This window comes from Rana temporaria, chromosome 2 (assembly GCF_905171775.1).
Source record: "Rana temporaria chromosome 2, aRanTem1.1, whole genome shotgun sequence".
Taxonomy (NCBI): domain Eukaryota; kingdom Metazoa; phylum Chordata; class Amphibia; order Anura; family Ranidae; genus Rana; species Rana temporaria.
Window position 1 is genome coordinate 529,299,476 of NC_053490.1, and position 16,795 is coordinate 529,316,270.

Sequence of the window (16,795 nt, forward strand, 5' to 3'; positions counted from 1 at the left end):
AGAGATAAAAAAGAAGAACGAAAAAAAGGCGACTTCTATAAATAGATAGTGTTAATATTGACTTGGTTCTGTTGTATCTAGACCGGGTTCACAACCCCTTACAAAGAAGACGGTGTATTGTCAATAAATAGACAGTTAACCACTTCAGCCCCCTGGAGGATTTGGCTGCCCAAAGACCGGGCCATTTTTTGCGATTCGGCACTGCGTTGCTTTAACTGATAATTGCGCGGTTGTGCGACGTGGCTCCCAAACACAATTGATGTCCTGTTGTCCCCCACAAATAGAGCTTTCTTTTGGTGGTATTTGATCACCTCTGCGCTTTTTTATTTTTTGCGCTATTAAAACAAAAAAAGAGCAAAAATTTGGGGAAAAAAAATAGCAATACTTTTTACTTTTTGCTATAATAAACATCCCCCCAAAAAATATAAAAAACAACATATTTTTTTCCTCAGTTTAGGCCGATACGTATTCTTCTACATATTTTTGGTAAAAAAAAAAAAATCACAATAAGCGTTTATTGATTGGTTTGCGCAAAAGTTATAGCGTCTACAAAATAGGGGGTAGATTTATAGCATTTTTTTTTTATAATTTGTTTTACTAGTAATGGCGGCGATCTGTGATTTTTATCGTGACTGCAACATTGCGGCGGACACATAGGACACTTTTGATGCTATTTTGGGACCATTGTTATTTATACAGTGCTATAAAAATGTACTAATTACTGTGTAAATGACACTGGCAGGGAAGGGGTTAACCACTAGGGGGCAATGAAGTGGTTATGTATGTCCTAGGGAGTTATTCTAACTGTTGGGGGGGCTGGGCTACCAGTGACATCACAGGGAGCAGTAGATTACTGTCCTGTCACTAGGCAGAACAGGGAAATGCCTTGTTTACATAGCTCTGTGACATGATCGCGGGCACCTGGCGGACATCGAGTCCACTTTGTTGGCCTAGGACCAGAACGCTCACTTTGTTGGCCTAGGATCAGAACGCTCACTTTGTTGTCCTAGGACCAGAAAGCTCATTTTCTTGACCTAGGACCAGAACGCTCACTTTCTTGGCCTAGGACCAGAACGCTCACTTTCTTGGCCTAGGACCAGAACGCTCACTTTGTTGGCCTAGGATCAGAACGCTCACTTTGTTGTCCTAGGATCAGAAAGCTCACTTTCTTGACCTAGGACCAGAACGCTCACTTTCTTGGCCTAGGACCAGAACGCTCACTTTCTTGGCCTAGGACCAGAACGCTCACTTTCTTGGCCTAGGACCAGAACGCTCACTTTGTTGGCCTAGGATCAGAACGCTCACTTTGTTGTCCTAGGACCAGAAAGCTCACTTTCTTGACCTAGGACCAGAACGCTCACTTTCTTGGCCTAGGACCAGAACGCTCACTTTGTTGGCCTAGGACCAGAACGCTCAATTTGTTGGCCTAGGACTAGAACGCGCACTTTGTTGGCCTAGGACCAGAACGCTGACACTTTGTTGACCTAGGACCAGAACGCTCACTTTGTTGGCTGGGGACCAGACTTCTCATTTGCCACAGGGGCTCCTTTATCTCAGATGATGAATCTCTATCTCTCTCTTACACACCTTCTCTTTCCCTCTCTCTCTCTCTCTCTCTCTCCTTCTCCTTCTCCCTCTCTCTCCTTCTCCTTCTCTTTCTCTCTCTCCTTCTCTGTCTCTCCCTCTCTCTCCTTCTCTCTCCTCTCTCTTCTTCTCTCTCTCTCTTTCTTTTCTCTCTCTCCTTGTCTCTCCCCTTTTCTCTCTCTCCTTCTCTATCCTTTTCTCTCTCTCCCCTTCTCTCTCTCCTTCTCGCTCTCTCCTTCTCTCTCTCTCCGTCTCTCTCCTCTCTATCTCCTTCTCTCTCTCTCTCCTTCTCTCTCTCTCTCTGTCTCTCTCCTTCTCTCTATCTCCTTCTCTCTTTCTCTCTCTCTCTATCCTTTCTCTTTTCTTTCTCTCCTCCCTATCCTTCCCGCTTTCTCCTTCTCTCTCTCTCCTTCTCTCTCTCTCCTTCTCTCTATCTCCTTCTCTCTCTCTCTCTCTCTCTCTCCTTCTCTCTCTCTCCGCCTCTCTCCTTCTCTCTCTCTCTCCTTCTCCCTTTTCTCTCTCTCTATCCTTCTTTCTCTCTATCCTTCTTTCTCTTTTCTTTCTCTCCTCTCTATCCTTCCCGCTCTCTCCTTCTCTCGCTCTCTCCTTCTCTCTCTCTCCTTCTCTTCTCTCACTCTCTTTCTGGGGCTCTTTGCGATGTCTAGGATAACTTACGGCCCTCACGTAAAGACTACTGGTAAACTGTTGTAAATTTAACTTGTGGTTCCCAAAATGACGGGACAGGGAAACTCAGGAACATCCAAGGAGAAAGCTTGTTGTAATACCTATACTCTGATGACCTCACCTTTCCATACTCGGATTGTGTGGCCTTTTGTTTACTCTTTGTTGTTTGGGGACCAGAACTCTCACTTTGTAGGCCGGGGACCAGAACTCTCAATTTGTTCACCCTCTCCTTCTCTCTCTCTCTCTCTCTCTCTCTCTCTCTCTCTCTCTCTCTCTCTCTCTCCTTCTCTCCTCACCTTCTCTCTCTCTCTCATCCTCTCACGCTCTCCTTCTCTCTCTCTCTCCTTCTCTCCTCACCTTCTCTCTCTCTCTCATCCTCTCACCTTCTCTTTCTTCTTCTTTTCTCTCTCTCTCTTACCTTCCCCTTCTACCTCTCTCTCTCTCTCTCTCTCTCTCTCTCTCTCTCTCTCTCTCTCTCTCTCTCTCACCTTCTCTTTCTCTCTCTCTCTCTCTCTCTCTCTCTCTCTCACCTTCTTCTCCTCTCTCTCATTATCCTCTCTCTCCTCCTTCTCTCTCTCATCTGTCTCTCTCTCTCTCTCTCTCTCTCTCTCTCTCTCTCCCCCTCTCTCTCTCTATCCTTCTCTTTCCCTCCTTTTCTCTCTCTTTCCTTTTCTCTCTTTTCGCTCTCTCCTTCTCTCTCTCTCTCTCTCTCTCGCTCTCTTTCTGAGGCTCTTTTGCAATGTCTTGAATAACTTATGGCTCTCACGTAAAGACTACTGGTATACTGTTGTAAATGTTATCTTGTGGTTCGCAAAACAACGGGATAAGGGAACTCAAGAACATCCAAAGTAAAAGCGTGTTGTACTACCTATACTCTGATGACCTCACCTTTCCATACTCAGATTGTCTGGCCTTTTGTTTACTCTTTGTTTGTTGGGGGCCAGATCTCTCACTTTGTTGGTTGGGGGCCAGACCTCTCACTTTGTTGGTTGGGGGCCAGACCTCTCACTTTGTTGATTGGGGGCCAGACCTCTCACTTTGTTGGTTGGGGGCCAGACCTCTCACTTTGTTGGTTGGGGGCCAGACCTCTCACTTTGTTGGTTGGGGGCCAGACCTCTCACTTTGTTGGTTGGGGGCCAGAACTCTCACTTTGTTGGTTGGGGCCAGAACTCTCATTTTGTTGGTTGGGGGCCAGAACGGTCACTTTGTTGGCCGTGGACCAGAACTCTCACTTTGTTGGCCGGGGGCCAGAACTCTCACTTTGTTGGCCGGGGGCCAGAACTCTCACTTTGTTGGCCAGGGGCCAGAACTCTCACTTTGTTGGTTGGGGACCAGAACTCTCAATTTGTTGGTTAGGGACCAGACATCTCAGTTGCCATAGGGGCTCCTTTTGCTCAGAAGATGGATCCAACTGGCTTTCATCATTTCTCTCTTGTCCTCTCTCTCTCTCTCTCTCTCTCTCTCTCTCTTAGCACACTTCAAACTCTCTTTTTGGGGCTCTTTTGTGGTGTCTCACATGGGGACTACTGATTATATTTTATCTTGTAGTTCCCAAAATGATGGGGTACGGAAACTCAGGAACATCCACAGAAAAAAAGTGTATTGTAAGTTGTAACTCCTGTTCTCTAATGACCTCAACTTTCCATACTCAGATTATCTGGCCTTCTGGGTATTCTTTGTTGAATGTGGGCCAGACCTCTCACTTTGTTGACTAAAGACCAGGCCTCTCACTTCCCCTGGTGAGCTCTTTCTCCTCAAAAGACAAACTTAACTTGCTTTTTGTGTTCTTGGCTGGCTTCTATCGTTTCTCACACACGTCTTCTTTCTCTTACTCTCTTGGTGCACTTTAAACTCTCTTGCTGAGGCTCTTTTGTGTTGTCTAATATAACTTGAGGCTCTTGCATGGGGACTACTGGTAAAACTTATATCTTATTTTGTGCTTCCAGAAATGAGAGCATAGGGTAAATCAGGTGAAACCCATTTAAGGTCCTATTGACGTGGTTTGAACTCCCCCTGGGGGGCATGTGAAGAAATAACCCTTTGGGTTTATTTAATTAGAGAGGTACCTCTGGATCTGTGCAATAGCCCTTGGATAGTGTGGGTGGCGTGAGCAGCTGTCAACATTGTCATTTTTTAACAGGTTAAGAACCGACTGTACATTTACAGTATTACAGTGGGGGGAGATGTCTGTGGATATTACAGTGGGGGAGATGTCTGTGGATATTACAGTGGGGAGATGTCTGTGGATATTACAGTGGGGGGAGATGTCTGTGGATATTACAGTAGGGGAGATCTCTGTAGATATTACAGTGGGGGAGATGTCTGTGGATATTACAGTGGGGGGGGAGATGTCTGTGGATATTACAGTGGGGGAGATGTCTGTGGATATTACAGTGGGGGAGATGTCTGTGGATATTACAGTGGGGGAGATGTCTGTGGATATTACAGTGGGGAGATGTCTGTGGATATTACAGTGGGGGAGATGTCTGTGGATATTACAGTGGGGGAGATGTCTGTGGATATTACAGTGGGGGAGATGTCTGTGGATATTACAGTGGGGGAGATGTCTGTGGATATTACAGTGGGGAGATGTCTGTGGATATTACAGTGGGGGAGATGTCTGTGGATATTACAGTGGGGGAGATGTCTGTGGATATTACAGTGGGGGAGATGTCTGTGGATATTACAGTGGGGGAGATGTCTGTGGATATTACAGTGGGGGAGATGTCTGTGGATATTACAGTGGGGGAGATGTCTGTGGATATTACAGTGGGGGCGATGTCTGTGGATATTACAGTGGGGGAGATGTCTGTGGATATTACAGTGGGGAGATGTCTGTGGACATTACAGTGGGGAAGATGTCTGTGGCTATTACAGTGGGGAGATGTCTGTGGATATTACAGTGGGGGAGATGTCTGTGGATATTACAGTGGGGGAGATGTCTGTGACTATTACAGTGGGGAGATGTCTGTGGATATTACAGTGGGGGGAGATGTCTGTAGATATTACAGTGGGGGAGATGTCTGTGGATATTACAGTGGGGGGAGATGTCTATGCATATTACAGTGGGAGAGATATCTGTGGATATTACAGTGGGGGAGATGTCTGTGGATATTACAGTGGGAGAGATATCTGTGGATATTACAGTGGGGAGATGTCTGTGGATATTACAGTGGGGAGATGTCTGTGGATATTACAGTGGGGGAGATGTCTGTGGATATTACAGTGGGGGAGATGTCTGTGGATATTACAGTGGGGAAATGTCTGTGGATATTACAGTGGGGGCGATGTCTGTGGATATTACAGTGGGGGAGATGTCTGTGGATATTACAGTGGGGAGATGTCTGTGGATATTACAGTGGGGAGATGTCTGTGGATATTACAGTGGGGGAGATGTCTGTGGATATTACATTGGGGAGATGTCTGTGGATATTACAGTGGGGGAGATGTCTGTGGATATTACAGTGGGGGAGAGATGTCTGTGGATATTACAGTGGGGGAGAGATGTCTGTGGATATTACAGTGGGGAGATGTCTGTAGATATTACAATGGGGACTATATATGGTGGTGATCCAAAAAAATTATGTGCGTTATAATTAATCAAAATTAGTCGATTAATCGATTAAAAAAATTGCTTAATCGAACATGAAAATTTTAATCAGTAACAGCCCTAAAATAAACCATTACTCTATCCCCTTAACAATTGCCATGGGTGGTTTTATCCATTTTTCATGTTACACTATTACCCACCTTTTTCATTCTTTAAATTGTACCCAGGGACAAGGGGGGCAGGTGATTCATAGCTGAATAGTAAAGCACGTTGACATCTTCAAGATAGAAATTCTGAGGGTTCTTTCATATATAAATAAATAAATAAATAAATGAGAGAGAGAGATTTCTGTCCAGACATAAGAAATGGCAATTATCTAGCACTGCTGCGAGTCTCCGGAGTCGGTGGACACTGGATAAATTGTTGGAAGTCAATAGAAAGGACGGCCCCCTCTACTGAATCCTAATGTGGACTGCGGAGTGAAGGCTTTCAGAGAGAAGTGGAAGAACGGGAGAAGATGTATCGACAGATATCACGCAACCGACAGCCTCCGGCTCTTCTACCTTTGTCGTTATTTTAATCAATGCCGCCTCACCTCGAGTTGTAGGACTTGCTCGAAGGCCATTTGTGACATTTGGGCAATGTGCGGGTTAAAGGTTAACGGTGTGCGGGTTTAACGTTTTTTACTCCAGAATAAGGAGAGCTTGGTGTCACTGACTTTCCAAAGCCCAACTCCGAGCTCCATGCTCCATGCTAGAGCCTTTCTCAACCTTTTAACCCCAAGGGAACCCTTAATATCATGTTCGAGTCTCATGGAACCCCCTTGGTAAGATTAGTCTTTTGGGGGGTCATTGGGAAAATGCCCCTTACATTGGTGGTGATTAGGGATGAGCCGAAAAGGTGAGCTCTCCGTTTTTTGGAGGCTGTGATTGGCCAAGCATGCGGGTCATAGTGCATGCTTGGCCATTCATCAGCCAGCGATGCCGCAGTGAATTATGGTCTGTGAAACGTAACTCGAATTTGGCGCGAACGACCCGTTTTGTTCGTATTTCGCCAAACATGAGTTCGACTCGAATATGAAGCTCGTTCCTAGTGGTGATAAGAGGCTCCGATTTTATATTAAATAGGGTGGGCTCGGGCCGCAGAGAATGTGTCCTCCAAACCCACCCAGGTGTGTTACAACAGCGAATGAACATTCGCTGTTTAACCACTTGCCTACTGGGCACTTTCACCCCCTTCCTGCCCAGGCCATTTTTCAGCTTTCAGCGCTGTCGCATTTTGAATGACAATTAGGCAAGTTACGTTGGCGGGATGAAGCCTGTTTTTAGGCGTATCTTAGTTTGTGGGTCCGGCACACAGATACGATGGCGCATATTTGCACTTACGCGGCGTATCTGGAGATACGTCGGCGCAAGTGCTTTGTGAATCCGGGCCACCCCCCCCAAAAAAAAAATATTCCAACGGCCGCCACTGTGTCTGAGGTTTACAACCACTTTAATGGCAGGAAATGGTTTGCCTAGATTACTTAAAGTGGAGTTCCACACAAAATTGAAACTACTGCTTTTTGGAACCCTCCCCCCCTCCGGTGTCACATTTGGCACCTTTCAGGGGGAGGGGTATTTGCACCCACTTCTGGGCATATATCCCGGCAGAATCTGCTGGGGTCTATGTCACTCCCCCCCGCTGTCTTCTGGGAGACACACGGGTCCCAGAAGACAACAGGGACCATTTTGATTGCGCATGTGCAGTAGGGAACCAGGAAGTGAAGCCGCAAGGCTTCACTTCTTGATTCACTTACCAAAGATGGCAAAGGCAGCATCCGAGGACCGAGCGACAGGTCGGCCTCGGGTGCCGACATTGCGGGCGCCCAGGACAGGTTAGTGTCCCTATTTTAAAAGTCAGCAGCGGCAGTATTCGTAGCTGCTGACTTTTAAAAAATAAAAAAATAAATTGGCGGACCTCCGCTTTAAAGCAGCACATACGCGAAGAGCTTGAGATGGCGTCGCGCGGTGAGTATCTCTCTAGTCCAATAAATACAGTATATACAGAAAGGGGCGACGTTGACCTTTGAAATGAAATCAGTTCTCTTTTACTCTTTCCCGCGAGTAAACTGCGGCAAACGGCTGTACAAAGGTCAGGGTTATATAAAGCTCCGCGCGGTGACGCGGCCCGCTCCCTTCCGCAATAAAAGGATGTGCGCTAATGTTTGCTCTCCCCGTCGGCCCGCCATTCTCGGGATTTAGATATTATAAAGAGAAAAATGCTTGTTATATAGTACTGAGGATAAGAGCCGCTCGGACCACCAGAACGCAGAGACCCCCCGGCCCCCGCCGCCGTCCTTTTCTTCTTCTCGTCTCATAAGAAGTACATCAGAGCTCTTCAGCCGCAGAGTGAAATGTTCAGCAGAGATGGAGCACCCATTACGAGGGATGATGGGCCTAAAGTGGACCTTCAAGTAGCCGTATGTCCATCAATAAACTCCCGTTATGTCACAATAAACAACAACATTGTACAAAAAAAATTATAAAAAAAATAAATCTATATTATATCGCTAAAAGCCATCTTTAAAAATAGTTTTAAACCAATCAGCATTTTTTTTAGCTTAGAACATTAAATAAAATTGCGGTAACATTCTCCATTTGACAAAATTCTCACTCCATTACTTTACAATTTACAACTTTCAATGCAGCTTGGCTCTTCTTAGTTTAGGCCGATACGTATTCTTCTACATATTTTTGGTAAAAAAAAAATCGTAATAAGCGTTAAGCTATATCGTCAAAAAATAGGGGATAGTTTTATGGCATTTTTATTATTATTATTTTTTTACTTGTTATGGCGGCGATTTTTTTTCGTGACTGCGACATGGCGGACACATCGGACACTTTTGACACTTTTTTATGACCATTCACATTTATACAGTGATCAGTGCTATAAAAATGCACTGATTACTGTATATATGTGACTGGCAGTGAATGGGTTAGCCAGTAGGGGCAGCAAAGTGAGTAACTTGTATAGCGCAACAAAATGCGAACTTAATCGCCTCAAGGCGCTTGCATCCAGCGTTGTCCTTATCCTTCAGAAGAGGTGGGTCTTTAGTTTTTTCCTAAAAGCCCGATGGTTTTCTTCCAATCGGATGGTCGTGGGTAGAGCATTCCAAAGCCGGGGTCCTTGGACTGCAAATCTACGTTCTGACCGGAGCACGCGCTTGGTGACGTAGGGTTAAGCATGTCCTAGGGAGTGATTCTAACTGTTAGGGGGCGTGGCTTACTGTGACACATCACTGATCGCTGCTTCCGATGAGAGGGAGCAGACGATCAGTGCTGTGTCACCAGGCAGAACAAGGAGATGCCTTATTTACAAAGGCATCCCCCTGTTCTGCTGTTCCGTGACCCGATCTCAGGACACCGGTGGGCATCGAGTCTGCGGGTCACGCGGGCACAGTCACGGAGACCGTGGTGGGCGTGCACGCCCGTTAGGGGGCAGGTTCAAAGCAACGTACATGTACATTGCATTGCCTGCCCGTGCCATTCTGCCGACGTATATCTACGTGAGGTGGTCAGCAAGCGGCTAGAGACAGTGGACAATGCAGTCTGTGTGTTTCTACTGATGCAGGGGCTGTGTGTTTCTGCTGATGCACACAGTGTAAGGAGACACCACTCAAGTCCCTGCATGTAAGGGTGGCTCCATAGGATGCTGCAAGACAGAAAGAGCTACCTTGAAACAGGAAACATAGCGCAACGGTCATGGCACCATAAGTGTACTTATTTATGGTTTAGGCCATCTTCATCTGTTTTTATATACAAGGAAGGGGGCAGGGGAGGTCCTCTTTAACAGTGGACAGTGCAGTATCCAGCCAGCCTGGAGGAGGACGGAGGAGAAGGGGAGTGTCTTGCCAACCTAGGCTACAGTAAACTTTGGTAAAATGCTTACCCTAGCACTTGCAGTTTAGAACGTTCAATGCTGTTAGCTCCTACTTTCTAAGTGTTCCTTCCCTGAAATTTTGGTCTTCGCAGGAAATAGTTAACAGTGGACATTGCAGTCTCCAGTCATCCTGGAGGAGGAGGTCAGAGGAGTATCCTAGGCTGTGGGGCTTTGCGTTTCTATTGGTGCACGCAGTGCAGAGCAGGGTTTCTCAACCAGGGATCCATGGAACACTAAGGTTCCTCCAGAGGTTGCTAGGGGTTCTTTGAGGGTTCCTCCAAAGGTTGCTAGGGGTTCCTTGACGGTTCCTCCAGAGGTTGACAGGGGTTCCTTGAGGGTTCCTCCAGTGGCTGCCTAGGGTTTTCTTCAGGGTTCCTCCAGAGGTTGCCTACAGGTTCCTTGAGGGTACCTCCAGAGGTTGCTAGGGGTTCCTTGAGGGTTCCTCCAGAGGTTCCTTGAGGGTTTCTCCAGAGGCCACCTAGGGTGCTCTTCAGGGTTCCTCCAGAGGTTGCCTTTGGGGTTCCTTGAGGGATCCTCCAGAGGTTGCTAGGGGTTCCTTGAGGGATCCTACAGTGGTTGCTAGGGGTTCTTTGAGGGTTGCTCCAAAGGTTGCTAGGGGTTCCTTGAGGGTTCCTCCAGAGGTTGCTAGAGGTTCCTTGAGGGTTCCTCCAGAGGTTGCTAGAGGTTCCTTGAGGGATCCTCCAGGGGTTCCTTGAGGGTTCCTCCAGAGGTTGCCAGGGGTTCCTTGAGGGATCCTCTAGAGGTTTCTAAGGGTTCCTTGAGGATTGCTCCAGAGGTTGCTAGGGGTTCCATGAGCAATGAGCAATTTCTGCCTCCCAGAAAAGTTCCCACGGACACCATTAATCTTTTTAGTTATTTGTAAGGCGGGGCTTTTCCCAGTGACCACAAGAGTAAGGAGCATTCTTCTCACTGACCATCACTCTAAGGCCTTGTACACACGACCGGATCTGTCCGGTGAAAACGGTCCGCGGACCGTTTTCATCGGACATGTCCGCTGTGATCATTTGGTCTGATGGCTGTACACACCATCAGACCAAATTTCCCGCGGACAGGATACGCGGTGACGTGGCCGCGCCGTGGCCACGACGATGACGCGGCGACGTGTGCGACCCTGGAAGGTCAATGCTTCCACGCATGCGTCGAATCACTTCGACGCATGCGAGGGCTTTCGGCCGAGCGGACATGTCCGGTGAGTCTGTACAGACGACCGAACATGTCCGACGGACAGGCTTCCAGCGGACATGTTTCTTAGCATGCTAAGAAACATTTGTCCGCTGGGAACCTGTCCGCTAGGCCGGGAATCCGGTCCAGTCGGCCGTACAGACGACCGAACATGTCCACGGAAACTGGTCCGCAGACCAGTTTCAGCAGACATGTTCGGTCGTGTGTACGAGGCCTAATGTATCATGAATGACCGGAAAGTTATTTCAATGGTTCCCCTGTGTTGAAAAGGTTGAGAAGGCTGGTCTGGATTGTTACTTTAAGAGGGAGCTACAGATGGGAGAGGGCTCAGGTTGAGTATTAATTTAGTGTCCATTAGTAGTCAAAAAAAAGCCAGCAGGAGGCGGGGCAGTGGCACAAAATCTGCAGTTCTATGAAATGTGTACATCGTTATGCTATGAAATTATTTAGCACTGCAGAAAGATGCAGGGCAAATAGAGGTACGTGCATTACCGTACAAATTGTCAGATAAACACATCTCATATTTCTGCATACCTAATTCATTATCTGGAGTTATCCTGTAAATTGTAAATGTATGGTTTATGTCAGCATTGGCATCGCTAACCCTCGTTTGCCATATTTGTGTTCCCTTTTCACAGTTCCACCAAAGATCTCCAACATCTCCGCAGACATCACTGTGAACGAAGGCAGCAACGTGACTCTGGTGTGCATTGCCAATGGCCGCCCCGACCCCATCATCACCTGGAGGCACCTCAACCCAACAGGTCAGTTTTTAATATTTTTAATATGTACCTATGAACTGTGCTATGGACAGACCTCTGTCTCTAAGGTCATCTTCGTGTTGGTTATACGGGAAGTGCTGCCACTTTTTTGTGTTTTATGTGGCAGCACCTCAAGAAGCAGTTTATTTCACCATAGACTGTTTCAGATACGGGGCCGACGTAGCCCCTGTGGTCTCTGGTAATTAATGTGTTGTGTGCTGTAAATTACTGACCACCGATGTGTAGATGGGGGGGGGGGGGGGGCGGACGCATGGATAGGGGAGGTTGCGCCTATGCGCCCTCTATGGATAGGCCACCATTGAGTTCCACCCAAGGTAGAATGAGATCTGCTTCTCTCTGGCTTTGCCCCATTAATGGTTGATGTAAGCAAATGGCATGACATTGTCCAGCTGAATCCTGATCGGGTGACCTCGTGGTTGAGAGGTCCAGTGTTGTAGAAACAATGGGAAACCCACGTGGAGTCAGAGGGGGACGGGGTCACCCGTACATGTCACTGGGTAACCCCAAAGTTTCCCCGTTGCATCAGAGGGGGGCGGGTCATGTGTCATATGTGTCATAGGGGGGGCCGGGATCTGGGGGTTTCCTTTGTTAAAGGGGCTTCCAGATTCCGATAAGCCCCCCGCAAGCAGACCCCCACAACCACCAGGCAAGGGTTGTGGTGATAAGGCCCTTGTCCCCATCAACATGGGGACATCCTCCGCATGTTCAGGGCCTGGTACAGTTCAGGAGGGGGGCGCTCTCTTGTCCCCCCTCTTTTCCTGCGGCCTGACAAGTTGCGTGTTCGGATAAGGGTCTGGTATAGATTTTTGGAGGGAACCCCATTTTTTTTTATTTGGCGCAGGGTTCCCCTTAATATCTATACCAGACTTGAAGAGCCTGGTATGGAATTTGGGGGGACCCCTAGGCATTTTTTTTATTTTGGTTTGGGGTTCCCCTTAATATTCATACCAGACCCAAAGGGCCTGTTAATGGACTGGTGGGGACCCATGCCGGGACACAACAATTCATTAATAGCCGCGAGTAGTTTTAAATTACTTTTTTTCCTTCAGAAATGACACTTTGTGCAGGGACAGTTCTAAACATGGGAAACAAGCGCTACTTTACATGCATACTATAGACACCCCCTAGGGATGAAATTTAAAGGAATATTTCACTTTTATTGTTTCACTTTAAGCATTATTAAAATCACTGCTCTCGAAAAAACTGGCATTTTTAAAACTTTTTTTTGCATTGATACATGTCCCCTGGGGCACGACCCGGGTCCCCAAACACTTTTTATTTGCATATTAACCTTTAAAATTAGCACTTTTGACTTTTCATGTTCGTGTCCCATAGACTTTAACACTGTTTGCGTGTTCGAACACATTTTTTGCCTGTTCGCATGTTCTGCTGCGAACCGAGGGGGGGGGGGTGTATGGCTCATTCCTAGAAACAACCGGATTGCCCTTTTGTCCCAGTGAGATGGAAAAAAAAAATCAGGAGGTGGCGGTGTCCTTTCTCAGTGATGCTGCATCAGACTTTTCTGAAACTCTTCCGCCTCTGTCGTCTTTTTTGAAAGACATTTTTTTTAAAAAACGTTGATGAAGATTACTGAAGTGAGCTTAATGCGAGTCTGAAGGGAATGAGCCGGTCCCGGTATTATTCATCCCCTGTGTTCATTTTTATCAGTGTCTCCGGCTGTAATGAGTTGAGAATCTTTAATATCGAAGAGCTTAGATGGTAATGCAATCAACCTGTGGCTCAGCGCTTAAACGTTTTATGACATTTTTTTTTCCAAAATTCTGCCCTCGTTGGAACGTTTTGTGAAAAATGAGCTGCTAAAGTCTGTTACAGGTCCTCTTAGTCACCCAGTCAGGCGTCATTAAAACGCCAAACTATGTGGATGGTTAATGAAGATTTTTCTTGGGAATAATTAGGTAGATTCAGGTAGAGTTAGGCCGGCTTATCAGTAGATAAGCCGGCCTAACTCAGAATCTACGCCGCCATATGTTTAAGCGTATGCTCAAACAGAGATACGCTTAAACATATCTAAGATACGACGGCTTGCGCCGTCATATCTTAGATTGCAATTTTTTGGATGGCCGCTAGGTGGCGCTTCCATTGCGGCCGGCGTAGAATATGTAAATGAGCTTCTACGTCGATCCACGAACGTACGCCCAGCCGCCGCATTCGCTTTACGCCGTTTCCTTAAGGCCTTAGGCGGCCTAAAGTTATTCCACCTTTGAAGTGGAATAACAATGTTAAAGTATGGCCGCCGTTCCCGCCGCGAGGTTCGAATTTTTTACGTCGTCTGCGTAAGTCGTCCGCGAATCGGGAGTTACGTCGTTTACGTCCACGTCGAAATCAATAGGCCTGTATGGCGTACTTAGGCGCAATGCGCACTGGGAAATGTAGGCGCCCGGCGCATGCTCAGTAACAAAAAACGTCAAAAACGTGAGGTCAAGTTTCAATACCATACAACACGCCCCCCTCCAACCAATTTGAATTAGGCGCCCTTACGCCCGCTCGTTTTAGGCTACGCCGCCGTAAATTAGCAGGTAAGTAGATTGAGAATCATTACTAGCCTAGCTAATTTACGGCGGCGTAGCCTAAACAGGCTACGCCACGCCGCCCTAAAGTTAAACCAATGTACCTGAATCTACCTATGTGCTTCTTTGGCAGTTCAAGTCCCAGGCTGCTTTCTCTTAGCTAGCAGTAAGCCTGAATCATGCTTTGGATCAGAGACGGTCAGCGCCCTGCAAAAGTATTCACCCCCCCCTTGGAATTTTTCGTGTTTTGTTGCCTCACAACCTGGAATTAACGTGGATTGTTTGAGGATTTGCATAATTTAATTTACAGCACACGCCCACAACTTTGATGATGTTTTTTTTTTTTTTTTGTACCAACAACAAATAGGACAAAATAACAGAAAAAGTCAATGGCCCAGATTCACAGAGAGCAGGGCGCACATTACGCCGCCGTAGGGCAAACAATGTACGCTACGCCAACGCAGCGCAGAGAGGCAAGCACTGCATTCAGCAAGTCAGTGCTCCCAACGGTGCCCCAGCGTGGCGTGGGTTTTGAAGGCGTACATCGGTGTAGGTGGAAGTGGGCATAAACCCATGCAAATGATGGGCCGAGCGCCAGACAGGTACATATTACGAACTGCGCATGCACCGTGACGACAGCACCCCCCCCATGTGCCTGCTCACAACCACGCCGGCACAACTGCCTAAGCTACGCCGGATCACTGTGTACGCCGTGAACATAGCGTACGCCCAGCCAGGCACACGTCCAACGCAAAATACGTCGGCTTGTGTTCCCTGGTGCAGACCTGTGCATGTCTGTTGCCAAGTTGCACCTCCTTTATGGGGCATAAATTTACGCCGGACGTACAACTTACGCGCATCTCGCGTAGCATGCGCCAGGCACACGCACGTTCGTGAATCGCCGTATTTCCCTCATTTGCATGTTTGAATGGCTAAACAATGGGAGCGGCACCATGCGCCCAGTCTAAATGTGCGCCAACCCTACGCCGGCGTAGGCAAGTTACATCGGCTGGGTGAAGCCTGTTTTTAGGCGCATATTAGTTTGTGGGTCTGGCGCACAGATACGACGGCGCACATTTGCACTTACGTCGGCGTAACTTGTTATACGTCAGTGTAAGTGCTTTGTGAATCTGGGCTAATGTGTATAACTATTCACCCCTCTAAAGTCAATATCACAGCTCCAAGTCGCTTTGGATAAGTCTCTATGAGCTTCCCACATCTTACCACTGGGATTTTTGCCCATTCCTCCTCCTTGCAAAACTGCTCCAGGTCCTTCAAGTTGGATGGTTTGCGCTTGTGAACAGCAACCTTTAAGTCTGACCACAGATTTTCTATTGGATTGAGGTCTGGGCTTTGACTAAGCCAGGGGTAGTGAATTAAAATTCAAGGAGGTCCGGTCACTAAATTTTTTTGACGCCCGTAGTCCGATTTACAAGGCTGTGCCATTAACGATTGTACACGTCTTTCTTCCCTTTTTTGGCGCAAGCCGCACTCTCTGGTGCTTTTCTTACGGTTTCCTCCACAAACTCTGGTCTCTGTGAATGTAAATGTTCCCAATAGTGTTTCCCCTTACATCAAGTACCCCTACCAGAGTATTTCATTACATTGGGTGACCCCATCAGACTACCCCAATAAATCAGTTGCCACCATCAGGGTACCCCCTTATATCAGGTATTCCCATCAGGTTTCTTCATCAGACGGCTCCCCTACATCTGGTGTCTCCCATCAGTGTGCCCCCTTACATCATTACATCATTTGTCCCCATCAGAGTGTCCCCTTACAGTAGGAGCCGTCATCAGAGTGCCCCTTTACATCAGGTGTCCCCATCAGAGTGTTCCTTTACATCAGGTGTCCCCATCAGAGTGTTCCTTTACATCAGGTGTCCCCATCAGAGTGTTCCTTTACATCAGGTGTGCCCTAGACATGTGCACAGCAAAAAATTTCGTTTATTTCTGTTTCGTTTCTGTTCGTTTATCGTGATTCGTAACGAGTCGTAATTTCGTAAGACGTTAGTTATCGTATTCGTACTCTTTAGTATTTTCGTAACACTCTTTTTTCCGTTTCCGTTTTTTTCTTTTAGTTTATTTTTCGTTGAATCGAGATTCGTATTTTCGTTATATTTTGTATTCTGCCGCGTTCGTATTTTTAAAATGATTTTATTCGTTCCTTCGTTTTTACGTTAGTTTAATTTTCGTTGTTTTGCTATTCGTATTTACATTATATTTTCCATCATGCCGCGTTCGTATTTTCGTAAGAAATATATTTACGTTGCTTTATGATCATTCGTATTTTCGTGTCTAATTTCCTTTGATTGTAAAAACGTACTTTTGTAGATTTTATTGCATTCGTAATTCTGTTAGAATACATTTTACGTTTATTCGACACACTACTCGTCGTAATTTTGTAATTCGTACTTTACTGCGATTGACTTGACTGTCTTAGTTAGCACACACACCCTGTCTAGAATGAAGTCTGACGTAGAAGAAAACTAAAATATGTCAGATATTACAAATACAAATCTAGAAATGAGATGCACTGCAGTC

At 46.7% G+C, this 16,795-nt stretch overlaps 1 protein-coding gene across 4 annotated transcripts in view; it reads left to right on the forward strand.

The window, feature by feature from the left end:
- LOC120928041 (limbic system associated membrane protein) overlaps positions 1 to 16,795 on the forward strand; it is an 840,365-nt gene that overhangs the window by 547,301 nt on the left and 276,269 nt on the right. For all 4 annotated transcript variants that reach the window (XM_040339115.1, XM_040339117.1, XM_040339118.1 and 1 more), the window contains exon 3: positions 11,581 to 11,706. In XM_040339115.1, coding sequence (XP_040195049.1) covers positions 11,581 to 11,706 — 126 coding nt within the window. The remainder of the gene's footprint in view (positions 1 to 11,580; positions 11,707 to 16,795) is intronic.